Here is a 16155-nt window from a genome sequence, read left to right on the forward strand (position 1 = left end):
AAGAAGCAATCAGACATGCCACATTACAAAATAGAGCAGCCATTGATTACCTTTTACTGGCTCATGGACATGGCTGTGAGGATTTTCAAGGCTTATGTTGCATGAATTTATCAGATCATTCTGTCTCCATCCATAGACAGCTGCAAAATCTAAGAGACTTAGCAGACCAAATCACAATCAGTGACCCATCTTGGCTAGATGGTTTGTTTGATAATTGGAGCTTTGCACCCTGGCTTAAAGAACTTTGTAAAATAAGCTTGATTATTTTGATAGTGATAATTGTAGTTTTAATAGCTATACCTTGTATACTCCAATGCATGCAGAAACTAATGAGTAGAACCGTATCTAATATCTTAGTTATTCATAGACAAAACAGGGGAGATGTTGGGAAGGTAGAATTAGAAAGAAATTATAAATATGACTTTGTAGCCAGAAAGGCTAAGGAAGAAATACAAATGATAGCACGGTTTGAATAATTCAAAGAAACCGGGCTGGTATGCCAGAACACATTCTTTCCTGCAATAAAACCAAGCTGAGACCCCTCATCCCAGCCTTATAAGGAAAGGTCTGAAGGACCCTGAGATAACTAAAAATATGCAAAAATAGCGATTTCTATAGGTTGTACACAAATGTTACTATATTAGTATACTTAGAAAGATTGGTTAGTAAAGGAATAGAATATTCAAAGGTATAGGTTATATAAGTAGTGGTATAGAAGAGCTCGCTCTCTCTCTCTCTCTCTCTCTCTCTCTCTTTTTCCGGCTCTCTCACTTCTGTTATGTTCTGTAACTCTCTTTCGTAGAAATCTTAAGTCTTAAACTCATGTATTCGTATCTTACCCTCTTTTGTATTGCTCTCCCTGAGCCCGCCTTGAGCTCTATCTGTTGGCTCATAGCAGGCTCTCTCTCTCTCTCTACCCCACGCCCTGAAATAAACTTCTAACACTTAACTCGATTATAGAGGTCTTTGCCGTGTCTCTGACCGTCCCCAGAAAGCGTCTCCTACACCATCCCACCCTGATACATGTATCCCAGTTCCCACCCACCCCACCCCCCTCCACCCCCCCACCCCGACCCTCTCCATACCCCGAGTTCTCCCCTGCTTGGCAGAATAGCTGTGGCCGGCTCCCTTTGTTATAGGCTCTGTCTGAATAAAGGCTAGTCCTGAGTGGAACGCCAAACAGCTTTCCTGTCCCTTCATCCGCATCGCCTGAACGCTGCCGCAGAGCTGGGCTGAAATCACTCGCCGGGCCGAAGACACACCCATGCTTCTGGCCAGTCCTTTTCAGGGCAGCTTCTCCAGGGAAGTCGCAGTGCTCTGGCCACCTCCACCACCGTGCCATGAGAACATGACCCAAAAAGAATAAAAATAAAAATAATATCAAAATACATTACTGTATGCTAGAATGGACTAAAGAGGAGATAAGATCGCACCATTTATTCTGGCCTCTGCATGGTTGCTTTGAGGAGGGGATGTGCCAAGCTTTGAACATTTATGCAAATGCCAAAGAAGCTGTCAGTCAGGAGAAAAAAGATTACACAGCTTGCTGGGGGTAGGGAACCTCTCTGAAGAAACTAAATCATTTAAATTCAAAGAAACAAAAACCTGGACCCCTTAGATTGTCTGTCCCTTCCATATCCACCAGCACCTAATGCACCCCTGCTGTTCCTGGCTCCCTTCATAGAGGGCCCTGCTCTTAATAAAGGCTTGTGCTCTGTGGAATGCCATACAGCGCTTGCCTGAGAGCTGCCATTGGGCTGAGCTGGCAATCACTCATCAGGCTAAGGACATGCCTGTGTCCTGGGCTGTCTTTTTAAAGATGCTTCTTCAGGGAGATCACAGCACCCCCTACCATCTCTCTCACCATGGCAAGTGGCGCCCAACATGGGGCGAGCGAAGAAGCCGCTGAAGAAACGCTCCACTATAAAGCGAGTTGCTGTTGGGACTGCCACCCCCAGGAGGAGAACCCGCTACGTTTTAGCACAGGCTATCCAATGGGCAACAACCGGGACCCTCGCCTCTACCACCTGACAAAGAAGAGACCCCTGAGGTGACCACCCTCCCACTGGTTTTCCATTTGCCCAGCAGGCATCGGCCTGAAGAAGAATAGTGAGTTTCATACTTTTGAGGCCTTTTTTGCTTTTTGTTCTCCTTTCATGGTTGGGCAGGGAAAGGGACCACAGGATGGGCAATAAGCTCAGTAGGCCTAAGCTTAGCCCTCCCGAGACAGTCTTCTATTCCTAAGCAATGTTTTCGTGGGGAATTTTTAGTTTTCTAAAGGGGAGTTAAAGAGATTTGTTCATTGGGTTTTCAAATGTTTTAAAATTAATTCTGATTCTGTTTGTTTGAGGGGATTTTGTGATAATGTGGGAAGAAAGTTATATACCATTCAAGCCAGTGGGGATTTTTCTGTTGTGGAGTTTTTTCCTTTGTTTCAAACTATCATTCAATCAGTTGAAAAGGAGTGAAAAAAAATTTGGGATTGTTTTGGGTCCCCAGTTAAAACCCCCATCCCCTTCAACCTCTCCATGTGCTCCCAACCCTTCTTCAGTATCTGAGGGGCAGTCGGGGGGTACACGTAGCCACCAGGCACAGGGTTGCTGCCATGTCCCTGACACCCCACCACCACCTCTCTACCCTTGCCAAGACAGCACTGGCCATGCTGCCCTGGACCTTTCCTCTACCCTCCTCCTATGCCCACATACCCAGTTGCATCCCCTCACTTAATGTTAATACACAAGATGGTGCCGGCAACACGGCCAGCCCTGCCATCTTGTCTCCTCTGCACCCAAGTTTTCCCACCCTTGCACCCCAAAATGGCTCTCTTCCCACCTCTATTCCTCCTCTTCCTGCATCACCCATTAGGCTCTGTTCCTCTGTCGGAGAAGGGAGACGCAGACACCAGGTGGTCGTCAAGCAAATCTCGTTTATTGATCATTACACTCGTGTTTAAATACATTATTTAATTAGCTCATACATATTGCAAAAGTATAGCTCATCATTGGTTATTCTGCTATCTATGTTACTGCAGTACATAGCTATGTGCTTCTGCATTCTTGCGGTTACCAGACCGTCCCTGGTTCTTTTTTCTCGTTCTGTCTACCACATTCTTGTTCTCCTCCCCATATCTCAAGGGCAATCCGTCCTTGAGACTGCTTCTGCACTAGTGGTGTTTTATCTCTAGCAAGTTTGTACAGTCATGGCCTTTCTCGCTTAACCATTCTGCCACAAAAGTCTCCACACTTCCCCCGTTTTCTTTTTGGCTTACGAGGTTAGCGTGTTTTTCTAACAAGGCCGTAGTTAATGCAATTAAGCGGTTCTGAATGCATTGTAAAATACATGGTCCAAAAAGCAAAATTATAACAACAAGCAAAACTGGTCCAGCCAACATCATAAGTACATTTTTCACCCATCCTCTCATACCCCAGGAGTCTAACCATTCACCTACTGGGGTTGACTCAACGGTGATTTCTGGCCATTGGCTGTATCAATCCAGGGCTTCACCCATCTAGCTGGAATCCACAGTGTTCCTGAGGGGGTGGAAACACAAACATAACCTCTGCCCCAATACAAGACTTCCGCAGGACCGTTCCATAGTCCTGTTTTCGGGTCTCTATATCGAACGACAGCTTTTAGACTCTGTCTCTCCTTCTGTCCTTCCCTTTCTTCATGCTTAACTGCTGGTGGTTCACTTTCAACTCCAAAAACACATAAATGATTTTAGAACAAAAAGAGTCCTGGCTAATTTTTCCTGCGGATCTGTTATTTGCTCCTGCTTTCTTAGATACTGTTTCAAGGTTCCATTTGCTCTTTCAACTATGGCTTGCCCCGAGGGTGAGTGAGGAATTCCTGTAACATGTTTGATTCCCCACAATCTCATAAATCGACTGACTTTCTGACTAATATCTGCAGGTCCATTATCAGTCTTTATTTCTCTTGGCAGTCCCATCACTGCGAGACAGCTGGTTAAATGCCTAATCACCTGTTTTGCCTTTTCCCCCGATTGAGCTGTGGCCCAGATATATTTGCTATATGTATCTATGGTGACATGCACATACTTCATTCTGCCAAATTCAGAAACGTGCGTGATATCCATCTGCCAAATGTCATTACTCTTCAGCCCTCTAGGGTTTACACCACAACCCAACCCTGTACCACTATTGTGATGACTGCAAACTGGACAAGCTCTTACTATAGCTTTTGCTTCTTGGATTGCTATTCTATATTCTCGCACCAATCCTTTTGCATTCTGGTGGAATCGAGCATGCGACTCCTTGGCTTCTATTATTTTGTCATCAACTACATTCATTACTAATCTATCTGCCCTTGCATTTCCTTCTCCTAATCCTACATCCCACTTGTGGCTTCGAATGTGAATAACACAATAGGGTTCTGTTCTAGCCCTCACAGCCCGTTTTAGTTGCAACAACAATTCATATAGTCTTTTGTTCTGGACTTCCTTGACTGCTGCATCTTCTATTCTTTGTCCTACCCCTGCTACATAGTAAGAATCTGTGACTACATTTAAAGGCCCTTGTAGTTTACTTAATGCCCACACAACGGCAAGAAGTTCTAATGTTTGCAGACTGTCTTCTGGAGCCGCTTCAATCAGGTGATGTTTCCATTGGGACCCTTCCTTCCAGGTTATGGCTGCTTTCCTTGACTTTTTCCCGGCATCTGTGAAGACCGTAACGGCTTCTGGTATAGGCTGGTCTGACCGCAACGGTTTTGCAACCCAGTCCCAATCTTTTAACCATAGGAAATGTCGTGGTATTAAAGGTCCTGTACAAACAGATGCTCCTGATCCCAGCAACGCTGTCTGTAACTCCTCCGAATTATGCAGGTACCAGTCTAGGTCTTCGTTTTTTATAGGTATGTAAATTGTTGTAGGTTCAGTTCCAGTAATTTCTATTATCCTGGTACGGCCTTTACATAACAGGGTGGCCATCTGTTCAATTTTTGTACTTATTGTCCTTTTTGCTTGTAGTGGTGGGGATAGCCATTCCAGGACCCTCATTTCCCCCGCTTTTTTCTGCAATTGTGTAAGAGCGCCGAGAAGATGTTCTGAGGTATTCCATATAGTAAGGTCAATGGGCAAGTCAATATCGCGACGGGAAACAAAACCTACTTCTATACACTGGAGAATATCTTTGATTGCTTTGTTCTGTTGAGGGGAAATCGTGACAGGCAAACTGGGATCTGTTCCCTTCAACAGTGGGCGAAGGCAGTTTAGTAAGGTGTTTGGGATGCCAACTATGGGTTTCAACCATTGAAGATCACCAAGTAGGCGTTGCGCGTCATTTAAAGTGACAATTTTTGTTGAGAGCTGCAGTTTTTGTGGACGCACAATTTGATTGGTAATAGTCCATCCCAGGTACTTCCAAGGTGCGGTCTGTTGTATTTTTTCTGGAGCAACCACAAGAGATGCTTTTGCCAATGTAGTTTGGATCTCTCTCAATTGATCAGAAGTGAATTGGGGCTTTTGAGCAAAAAGAATATCATCCATGTAATGATAAATTATGGTCTCAGGCCACTTTTGCCTCAAAGGCTGTAGGGCTGCATGGACATATAGTTGACACAAGGTAAGGGAGTTACGCATGCCCTGAGGCAATACTGTCCATTCAAATCGCTTATCAGGTTCCCCTCTGTTAATTGCAGGCAAGGTAAAGGCAAATCGCTTTGTATCCTGTGGGTGGAGGGCGATAGTGAAAAAACAGTCCTTTAAATCGATGATCAGAAGGGCCCAATGTTGTGGGAGCATAGCTGGATTCGGAAGACCTGGTTGCAATGCTCCCATAGCTTCCATTTGATCATTTACTGCTCTCAAGTCATGCAAAAGACGATACTTTCCAGATTTCTTCTTGATCACAAATATAGGAGTATTCCATGGGCTAGTAGACAATTTTAGACGACCTTGTTGAAATTGTTCTCTGACTAGTTGATGTGCTTGCAACAAACTTTCCCTTTTTAGAGGCCATTGCTTAACCACCACTGGTTTGTCGGTTGTCCAGGTAAGTGGAATAGGGAAAGTCCAAGCAATGGCAATTACTCCAAAGGATGCTCATTAGATAGAACAACTCCAAGCTGGACTAAAATGTCCCTTCCTATTAAACACTGTACTGTTGGAGGTAAAGGGACAACCGACAACACAGCCACTAATGTTTGCCCATCTATGATCACTTGTATAGGGGGTGTTCTTATAGCTAGCGTGTATCCCCCGACTCCGGTCACTGTATCCATGGTTTGTCTGGATGGCCAACTACTAGGCCAATACTCCGGAGATACTATGCTGGTGTCTGCTCCGGTGTACAACAAGCCCCAAAGTTCTACTGATTGTTCAGCATATTTCAATGTTATTTTCTTTTTTGGTCTGCTGTTTAAGTCCATTGTGAGCATGGCTATCCCTGATGATCCAAATCCTTGATTATTCCGAGGGCCTTGCATCAATGTTTGAATGCCTCTGGTTGTTTGTGGCAGTGGTATAAGTTGGGCAATGCGTTGACCGGCTTCAACAGTAATTGGAGGGTAGAGCGTATATGCCATAATTTGTATTTCTCCGGTATAGTCCGCATCTATGACTCCAGGTAAAACAAATAGGCCCATCACAGAAATCGAGGAGCGCCCCAATAAAAGTCCTCCATATACTTGTCCCCTAATCTTTATTGGGCCGTAAACTCCCGTAGGAATTCGAACAGGGTGTGTTGTCATCAGCGTTGTTTTTATTGCTGCTGCCAAGTCAAGTCCCAAGCTCCCAGCAGTGGCTGGTTGTAGACACGAGGTGGCGCTGACGTCGCGGCAGCAACTTGTGTCTGAGCGCGGCCGCCATTCGCGCTCCGCCGTGAGTTTCCCGAACGTCGGCGGCAGGCAGAAGAGTTGTGCGTATTGCTTTGACAATTTTGGCACCAGACCCCAGTCGCGCGGCATTGTCGCCTCATGTGCCCTCCTCCTCCACAGCGGTAGCATTTCATGGAAGGGGGCTTCTGGGTCGCAGCCGCGGTTGCCGCTGCTGGAGCGCGGAGCGGAGCAAGAGCAGCTAACACTTGTGTCTGTGTACTTTCTGCCTGTTTCTGTAACCCCTCTCCTAATGCTTTAATGGCATTCACTAGGAATGCTTGTTGCCCTGTTGGTTGTAATGCCATTCTTTCCAAGGCTTCCTCAATCGTCCAATTAGCCCCCAGGGTCGACAGAACTCTTTTAGTAGTCTCGTTACTATTCTGCAAGGCACACTGTTTAAGCAAAGCCCCTCGCATATACTCAGGGACCCCTGCTTGTTCTATAGCGGTAGCAGCCTTATCAACAAAGTCTCCAAAAGACTCCTCTCTCCCTTGTTTGATTCCCATATACATGGGAATTCCTGAACTATCTTTCACCTGACTGATAGCAACTCTAACCAGACGCATAGCTTCCCTAACTTTGTCTGGTCCGGAAATCATCTGAGCCTCGGTTCTTCTATAATTTCCTAATCCCATCATCTCTTCCACTGTAATTCCCTGTAACGGATCACCGGGTCCTCTTTGAACTCCAACCGACTCTTGAACTAAAGCTTGCCAATGTGCATTAAACAGCAGCTGCTGATGTTGAGTAAACATCAGTTTCACAATGCTTCTACAGTCATTGACAGTTAGCAAATGCGTATCAAATATGTAGTCTATCATTTGTTTAGCTGGTTCACTCTTAAATCCAAATTGACTCACTGTCTGTCGCAGCTGAGCTAACAACTTCCAATCAAGAGGTGTATAGGTCCCTAACTGAACAGCTTGTCCTTGTTGGTTTACCCCCGGGGTGTAAACTACAGGCAGAGCCCACGTCCTCGCCGCCTCCACGGTGACTTCATCCCCACTCTCTAGCCCATGCTTAGCCAATGCGTTCCATGCCTCTCTCCTCTGTCTAGCCATTTCCTCCCACAGGTCACTCTCTGCCCCAGGGACAGGATCTGGCTCTGGCGGAGATTGTGAACTACGCATTCCAGGCTTAACAGATTGGGCTGAAGGGTCCTTAATATCAGAGGTGGCTATGACAGGCACTTCAACGTCCTCTGTGGACTCATTGAGAGGGGGTGCCGAGGGCCAAGCACAATCATCTGTGCCCAAACTGCTAGAAGCAGGTATAATTACTTGAGAGACCCTTGGTGCTAAAGGTTCATGATCTCCATACCGTGCATTCCTTTTATAGGCTTCTACTGCTTGCTGAGCCGCTCTTTTTTCTGCCTGATGTTTCAATAGAGTATTATGCACAACTCGCCAAATTTTTCCTAACTTTGTTGCTGTTTTATCTTCTTCTAAGACTGCTTCACACAACACATCTCCTAACTTACGCCACTCACTCAATTCATGTACCGTGTGCGGGTTGGAAAAACAACCCTTCGCGTGACCCCATGCTAGCAATCCCGGTACGTCTTTTCTAGGATTTATGTCTCTAACCCCTAGCTTATCTAATAACCCCAAAAATAAATCATATGCTGCTTGCCTGTCCATTTTTGTCGTCAGCGCTGTTGCACCTCTCCGGCTCCGGCAGCACGTATGGCTCAAGACCACCGATGTAGTCCTTGAGGGTGCTTTCCCTTTGTCGTTTAGCACCGACCCGGGTGCCTCGGGTCCCAACACTACTTCACCGACCGTGGCGTGTTCTCTCCCCCGCTTTCTTCTCAGCAGGGGGTCGTCGTCGGGGTCACCATTTGTCGGAGAAGGGAGACGCAGACACCAGGTGGTCGTCAAGCAAATCTCGTTTATTGATCATTACACTCGTGTTTAAATACATTATTTAATTAGCTCATACATATTGCAAAAGTATAGCTCATCATTGGTTATTCTGCTATCTATGTTACTGCAGTACATAGCTATGTGCTTCTGCATTCTTGCGGTTACCAGACCGTCCCTGGTTCTTTTTTCTCGTTCTGTCTACCACATTCTTGTTCTCCTCCCCATATCTCAAGGGCAATCCGTCCTTGAGACTGCCTCTGCACTAGTGGTGTTTTATCTCTAGCAAGTTTGTACAGTCATGGCCTTTCTCGCTTAACCATTCTGCCACAAAAGTCTCCACATTCCTCCTCCTCCCACACATCTACCATGGGTATAACCACATCGGGACCCTTCCTCTTCTACCGGGAAACCCCTTCCTGTCACAGACCCTGTCCCCACCTCCTCCTGCCAGAGCTCCTCCCCGATGGCCCTTCCACATCCATCTCCCACAATATCGGGACCAGAAGTTGGAATGACAGAGACCAGAAGAAGGCCATATTGGCTTCCACTGCCTCCCACCAACAAGCAAATTCCGGTCACCCAAAATGGCCCCGTGCTGTCTCTCAGCACCTTCCATCCTTCTCGGAGGATGAGAACAGCAATTCCTCTGATTTCGATTGTGAGGATCACTGGGCAAAAATTCAAAGAGTATGGATGTTAAATATGAGCAAAAGCAGGGAGCATAATTTTCTCAGTCTCGTCTGAGAAAGCGGCCTGGGAAATCATAAGGAGGAATTAAAACAATCCTCAGAGATAGAAGACAGCCTTGCAGGTGCTGTTTGTCAGTTTCTTGTTTTCTTGAAAGAGAAGTTCGAGGGGTGGTGTACCCCACTGACCAGTGATGGTAATGTGTTAGTTCACTAAACAGTAAGAGTTTTACCTTTCTGTACTTTCGCGTATCGATCTATAATAGAAGATCTGAGGTAATAAACCTCACGCTCTCCTGATTAACTCACAAAGAGTCTGTGTCGTGCTTCTCGCCATTCCAATAAAGCAACAAAAGAGAGGCCACAAGGGCAGGAGACTACTCATTTGCAAAGAAAATACTAGCCTTCCCTGTAGTACATAGGTATGACAGGGCAGGAGCGGTCATCAATGTGTGGGAATCCCTACATTACAAGGATATTCAGAAGCTCTGCAAAGCATCTGAGGAGCATGGTGGAAGCTCACACTTTTTCAAGAATTTGTTTGAAGCCACCTCCACCGCCCATGTCATGGTGCCCCATGACATCAAGAACATTATGAACTGCCTCCTGTCCCCAGCAGAATACATGTTGTGGGAGAGACAGTGAAAAAAACATCTTAAACAATTGGCAGATTCATATGCAAAAGACGCTAACAAGCCAAATTTAACATTGGAACAATTGGTGGGCAAAGGTGAGTTCCAAAAGCCTTGGGACCAAGCCCAAGACCTGGATGAGGCAACCTTACATGACATTGCTAATATTGCAAAGATATCCCTTTCTACCACCCCGACGACAAAATGCCAACGCAGTGCTTCACAAATATCAAGCAAGGGTCAAGTGAATCTTTGAATACATTGATAAGCTAAAATTGCCCATTGAAAAACAAATAATGTCTGCCGACACAAAAGGAACTACTGGCAAAAATAGCTATGGCCAATGCCAACAGAGAGTGTAAGGCAGTTTTAAGGGCCCTTCTGCTTGACCCTGAACCAATAATTGACCACAGGGTAGAAGCCTGCCCCAAGCATGTCTCCACTTCCACTGAGAACACTGTGGCCCTTTGCGGTTGCTGAAGGGGTGGCAGAAGTGATATCTGGCACATATGCAGCAGATACCAGACGCTGGTTCAAATGTGGTGAACCTAGACATTTCTTTAAAGATTGTCCAGACAGACATTTCTTACAAAATCAATACCAACTATCCAACCACCAACAGCTTCCAAGACAGAGCTGGTGTTTGGGAAACTTCAAGCAGAGTGCGGGATGGCCCCACGTTCTGACAGCAAATCAAATGCCACACCGTTCCATCCCACCAGTGAGGTCTACCATCCCGCCTCCACAAGGACCCTCATCACAAATCCCCGACCACATCCAGAAGACACGACATACAGAGTGATTCAGGTAGGAACCTTGCGCCAGCTGGTGACCAGACTTTCTATACATCTAAGAAGTGACTGTGTTTATAAAATGTCCACAGGGAAATGTGGGGCACCAGATGGCCCCTCCAATATTCTAATCCTTGGGGATCCTTCTAATTCACTGGGACAAATCTTTGTTATTCTGGAAGTCCAACCTGTATACCCAGGAGACGAGATTTTTGTCTCCTTGGCATGTACAGACCTGCCTTACTATTTACATAGATGGACTCCTGTGGCACAAGCCTTTTTATTACCATCAAACTGTCCAGAACAGGTTCCCCTCAACCCCACCATAATGTGGGCTCAAGTTGTGGGCTCCAACAAAGCTATTATAGAGTGTGGCCTGTTCTGCAAGGGAGAATAGATCCATTGCCCAGGCATGCTTGACACTGGAGCAGACGTCACCATCATTGCCCACTCCAAGTGGTCAGACAATTGGGAATTACAACCTGTGGCAGGGATGACTTTGGGGGTTGTAGGAGTTGCAGTCTCTATGAAGAGCAAACAAAAGATCATCATAGAAGGGCCCAAGGGAAAAATAGCAACCATCCAGCAAATTGTTGTGAGGGTGTCATGGTTTTAAAGCAGTAACTAAAAAAAAATTACTTATTTCTTGCTGTGAGATATGGATTAGAACAAGAGCAAAATGGCTTAAAACTTAAAAGGAATAAAGAAAGTTTATTAACAAAACTACAAGAACAAAAACACCAGAATAAACTTCCAGAAAACCATTTTATCTCTCACTACTTAACCATTTTCTTGTACACGTGACTACATAGAGACAAAAAACTTTGGAACTTTGGTGTTTAAAACAGTCCCAATTCCTGCTACAGTCTTTTCATCAGTCTTTGTAGAGAAACAGAAGTCTCTTTCTGCTAATCTATGGAGTTTCTCACAAGAAAACTATTTCTGTTATAGATTTTATTTTTCTGATGCCAGCTGCCCAGAAATCCTGTCATCAGAGCTCACTCCTCCTATTCCACATCACTCTGAGGTGTGTATGGGCCATGAGTGTAGGGATGTCATTTTAAGGGTGAGTTATTCAAAGGCAAAAGTCCTCTTCATCTGTCTCTGTGAGCTTCGCTGGAAAAGTTTTCTCATTGCCCACAAGGCTTCAAATCTTCGCTTCACTCTGTTCCAGCACTTCACTGTATCACAATGACTCTACTTTTTGCTCAAAATTCACACTTTGAACACTCCATTCCTCCCAATATACTCTGTCATGAATTAACATGTCCATCTCCATAGCTTTAACAGAAAGATATTTCAGCTTATAAAGCATCTCCTTATTTTCTCCCCATCTAAAACTTAACTCTTTTCTTCACTGTTTCTGGTGGTTTTATGATATTTTCTTCATGTTGATTGTCTCTCTCTCTGTCTCTCTGGGAAAAAGGAGTAATCTGTACGTTTTATCCAGGTAGTAAAAGAATTAAAGTCTTAGAAAAGCTGCAGGAGTTCATGGTGTCAGGTTTCAGTCCAGCAGCAGAAACTACAAACTAAGCCAAGCTGGCAGGCTCCATTTCCCTTCCTCCCCCCGCACTCCGTCCTCTGCGGCCTTGTCCGGCCTGGAGCAGGGGAGGAGGCCAAGACAGAGCCTGTTACCTTGTCAGAAGCAGGAAACACAAAGAGGACAAGAGAGCTCTGACTTTACATCTTAAGGGGGTGTTCACAAGTTGATCTCACTTTTCAATAGTTAAAACTGCTGTCGATTCTTAGAAATGATTGATAATTAGTCAGGAGAAAAGACTCCCATCAGCCACCAGCAGCTTCAACTTCCTTAGCTCCCAAAACCATCTTAAAGGTAAAGTCACCTCATGACAGAGGGCACCAATCACCCTCTGAGGGAGGGATCTCCTATCTCAATGGGGGGTCTCTCTGTGCATTCCCAACAAGGATTTTTAGTAGGGGGTCACTGAAGAGCACGCCAAACTTACCATCCCTCAGCTCACCTGGAAACAACACCATCCAGGGTGCGTTGATCAGTGGCCTCTATCTGATACCAAACAGTGCACATTGGAAACCTGTTGCGACCTGCCTCAGGGGAGAAAAAGAGTTACATTGTCCCACCCCAAACCCCTTGAGAAGGGTGGCCCAGGTGCTCTGATTGGGTTTGAGTCCCTGGAGGGTTTCTCCCTTGCTGTGTTTCTAGTGGTCCCTGACCCTGAACTCCACCCTCAAAGGTGGGGACCCTTGGGAGTTCTGTCCCTCAAAAACCCTGGCTCTGCCTTTGTTCGGGGCTCTCTGTTCTGGACCTGAGTTTGTTCCTATGTTGAATAAATGGTTTCATGAACAGAAGCCCGTCTCGGTTGGTGTTCCATGCTGGTCCCCAGAATCCTGCTGCTTCCCTGGACGAGATCCTGAGGTTGCTGACTGCAACAGAAACCCTTGTGGAAGAGCAGCTCACCAAGGGACACATCACAGAAAATAACAGCCCTTGGAATTCCCCTGTTTTTGTTTTGTGAAAACCAGGCAAAGATAGGTGGAGGCTCCTCCACAATCTTAGAAAAATAAATTATGTCATCGAAGATATAGGCCCCCTCCAGCCCGGTATGTCCTCACCTTCCATGCTTCCTCAGGACTGGAAGCTTGCAATCATAGACATCAAGGACATCAAGGACTGCTTTTTTAACATCCCCCTCCACCCCCGAGATGTCCCAAGATTTGCTTTTTCCATTCCCTCACTGAACAGACAAGCACCTCTAAAAAGGTACCACTGGCTTGTTCTCCCGCAAGGGATGAAAAATTCTCCCACCATTTGCCAGTGGTACATAGCCCACATCCTGTCCCCAGTGAAGGTCCTGTTCCCAAATGCAATAATATTACATTATATGGGTGACATCCTGATCTGTGCCACTGACGAAAACTATTTAAAACAAACTCTATATATAAAGACAATAAAGACAAATGAGGATACTGGCTTCAAAATCCACGAAGACAAAATCCAGTACACCTACCCATGGACCTACCTGGGGCTTCAGATTCGTGAGCAGACCATCGTACCCCAGCAGCTGACCATACAGGATGACCCAAGAGATCTACACCAACTCTGCAGGTCCATCATCTGGGTACGTCCCCTGCTTGGGATCACGATGGATGTTCTCACGCCACTCTTCAACCTGCTCTGTGGCAGCAAGGACCTTAACTCACCATGTGCCCTCACACCAGAGGCCCAAGATTCCATCATCAAGGTCCAGGAGGCCCTGTCTTCACGACAAGCCCACCATTATGAGCCCAGCCTATCCTTTCAATTGATCATCCTGGGTAAGACCCCACACTTGTATGCACTCATATTTCAATGGAATTTGGTGTCGAAAAATCCACTCCTTATTATCAAGTGGATCTTCACACATAATCAACCTACAAAGACTACCACCAATCCGCAGGAAGTCATAGCTGAGCTCATTAAAAAGGCTAGAGCCCATCTCCACACTCTTGCAGGGTGTGAGTTCACGTGCATTTTGCTCCCATTGACAACGGGAGATTTGGAGCCTTAGCTCCAGACCAATGAGAGCCTTCAGTTCGCTCTCGATAGCTAGTCGGGCCAAATTTCTATATACCCACCTGGCCACAAATTATTCAAATCCACATTCAGTTTGGTCCCTAAATTACTACTGATCAAAACACCACTCAAAGCTCTGACCATTTTTACTGACGGCTCAGGGAAATCCCACAAATCAGTCATGACTTGGAGAGACCCCAGGATACAGAAGCGGGAGCCTGATGTCCAGGTGGTTGAAGGATCACCACAGATTGCAGAATTAGCAGCCTTTGTCAGGGCTTTTGAAAAGTTTCAAGAACCTTTCAACTTAGTAACCGATTTCACGTACATCGCTGGAATAGCTATGAGAGCAGAACATGCCTTTTTAAAGGAAGTCTCTAACCCAAATTTGTATAAATTGCTTTCTGAATTGATATACCTCATCTCCCACAAAAAGCAACCATATTATATCATGCATGTGAGGCCACACACCGACCTCCCAGGTGCCATCGCAGAGGGAAATAGGAGAGTGGATGCATTAGCCATGCCTGCCGGAGCAGCCAATGTCCCTGATATTTTTTCTCAAGCAAAATTGTCCCACTCATTTTACCACCAAGATGTCCCTGCATTAATAAGAATGTTCAAATCACCAAGAAATCAAGCAAGGGCAATTGTTGCCACCTGTTCCAATTGTCAGTCTTTCCAAATTCCAGCTATGAATTCCAGGGTAAACCCCCAAGGCCTAAACAGCTGCCAAATATGATGTATGGCAAACTGATGTTACACATATTCCCTCTTTTGAGAGAGTCAAGTATGTCCACGTTTCAGTGGACACATTTTCTGGTACAGTGTTTGCATCAGCCCACGCAGGACAAAATGCCAAACATACCATCCGTCTTTTTCTCCTCATGTTTGCTATCCTGGGAGTCAACAAAAAAAAAACAACAATGACCTGCCTACTCCTCCCACAAATTACAAGACTTTTTTCATGAATGGGGAGTAACACATACCACGGGCATACCACATTCTCGCACAGTACAGTCAATTGTAGAAAGGACGCATCAAACCATCAAGAGAGTCCTTGATCAACAGTGGGGAGGAACAGACATCATCCCTCCCATTGAGAGGCTCTGTAAGGCTCTGTATGTCACGAATTTTCTAAATTCTTCTCCTACAGAACCTGACCCCCCTGTAATACGGCACTTCTCCAATTTGACCTGAGCCAAACTCACAGAGAAGCTGCCTGATCAAGGAACTGGAATCACAACAAGCATTGGGACCTTTCCCATTGATTACCTGGGGGAGAGGGTATGCTTGCGTGTCCATACCATCTGGTCCCAAATGGCTCCCAGGAAAAAATATAAAACCATACTTAGGCCCTGCAAACCCTGCACCAGAACCAAATCAATCACAGCCTTCTGAGACCCACACAGGTCTACCAACAAGACAAGCCACCACCTCCTGGAGACGGAGACATTGCCAGAGTCCACCAAATCGTCCCGCCACCAGAGCTCAAACAAGACCCAAGCCAACACACAGGTGAAAACCGTGAAGCTGCTGTTCCTGGTTCCCTTCACAAAGGGCCCTGCTCTTAATAAAGGCTTGTGTCTGTGGAATGCCATACAGCACTTCAGTCCCTCTCTGTGTTGCCTGAGAGCTGCCGCTGGGCTGAACTGACAATCACTCATCAGGCTAAGGACATGCCTGTGTCCTGGGCTGTCTTTTTAAATACGCTTCTTCAGGGAGGTCACGGCACCCCTACCATCTATTTCGCCGTGGCACACCCCCTCTACACCATGACAGACCTAGCCAGAATACCAGGGGAGGAGCAGTCCA

At 45.9% G+C, this 16155-nt stretch overlaps 1 protein-coding gene and 1 long non-coding RNA gene across 2 annotated transcripts; both read right to left on the bottom strand.

The window, feature by feature from the left end:
- Nucleotides 1-2906: 2906 nt before the first annotated feature.
- On the bottom strand, nt 2907-5818 carry LOC147649990 (uncharacterized). The gene is made up of 2 exons (XR_015277440.1): nt 5027-5818; nt 2907-3255 (listed from the first exon to the last, which is right to left on the bottom strand). It is a non-coding gene; the product is annotated as an uncharacterized LOC147649990 (long non-coding RNA).
- Nucleotides 5819-6356: 538 nt separating this feature from the next.
- Nucleotides 6357-12826, bottom strand: LOC147649991 (uncharacterized). The gene has a single exon (XM_086854851.1). The coding sequence runs from the start codon at nt 8472-8474 to the stop codon at nt 6720-6722; it is 1755 nt and encodes a 584-aa protein (XP_086710977.1). The 5' UTR covers nt 8475-12826; the 3' UTR covers nt 6357-6719.
- Nucleotides 12827-16155: the final 3329 nt, after the last annotated feature.

Source organism: Cyanistes caeruleus, chromosome 17 (genome assembly GCF_971803275.1).
Source record: "Cyanistes caeruleus chromosome 17, bCyaCae1.hap1.1, whole genome shotgun sequence".
Taxonomy (NCBI): domain Eukaryota; kingdom Metazoa; phylum Chordata; class Aves; order Passeriformes; family Paridae; genus Cyanistes; species Cyanistes caeruleus.

Excerpts from the sequence above, each read along its gene's own strand:
- LOC147649991 (XM_086854851.1), bottom strand. The coding sequence starts at position 8,474 with ATGGACAGGCAAGCAGCATATGATTTATTTTTGGGGTTATTAGATAAG.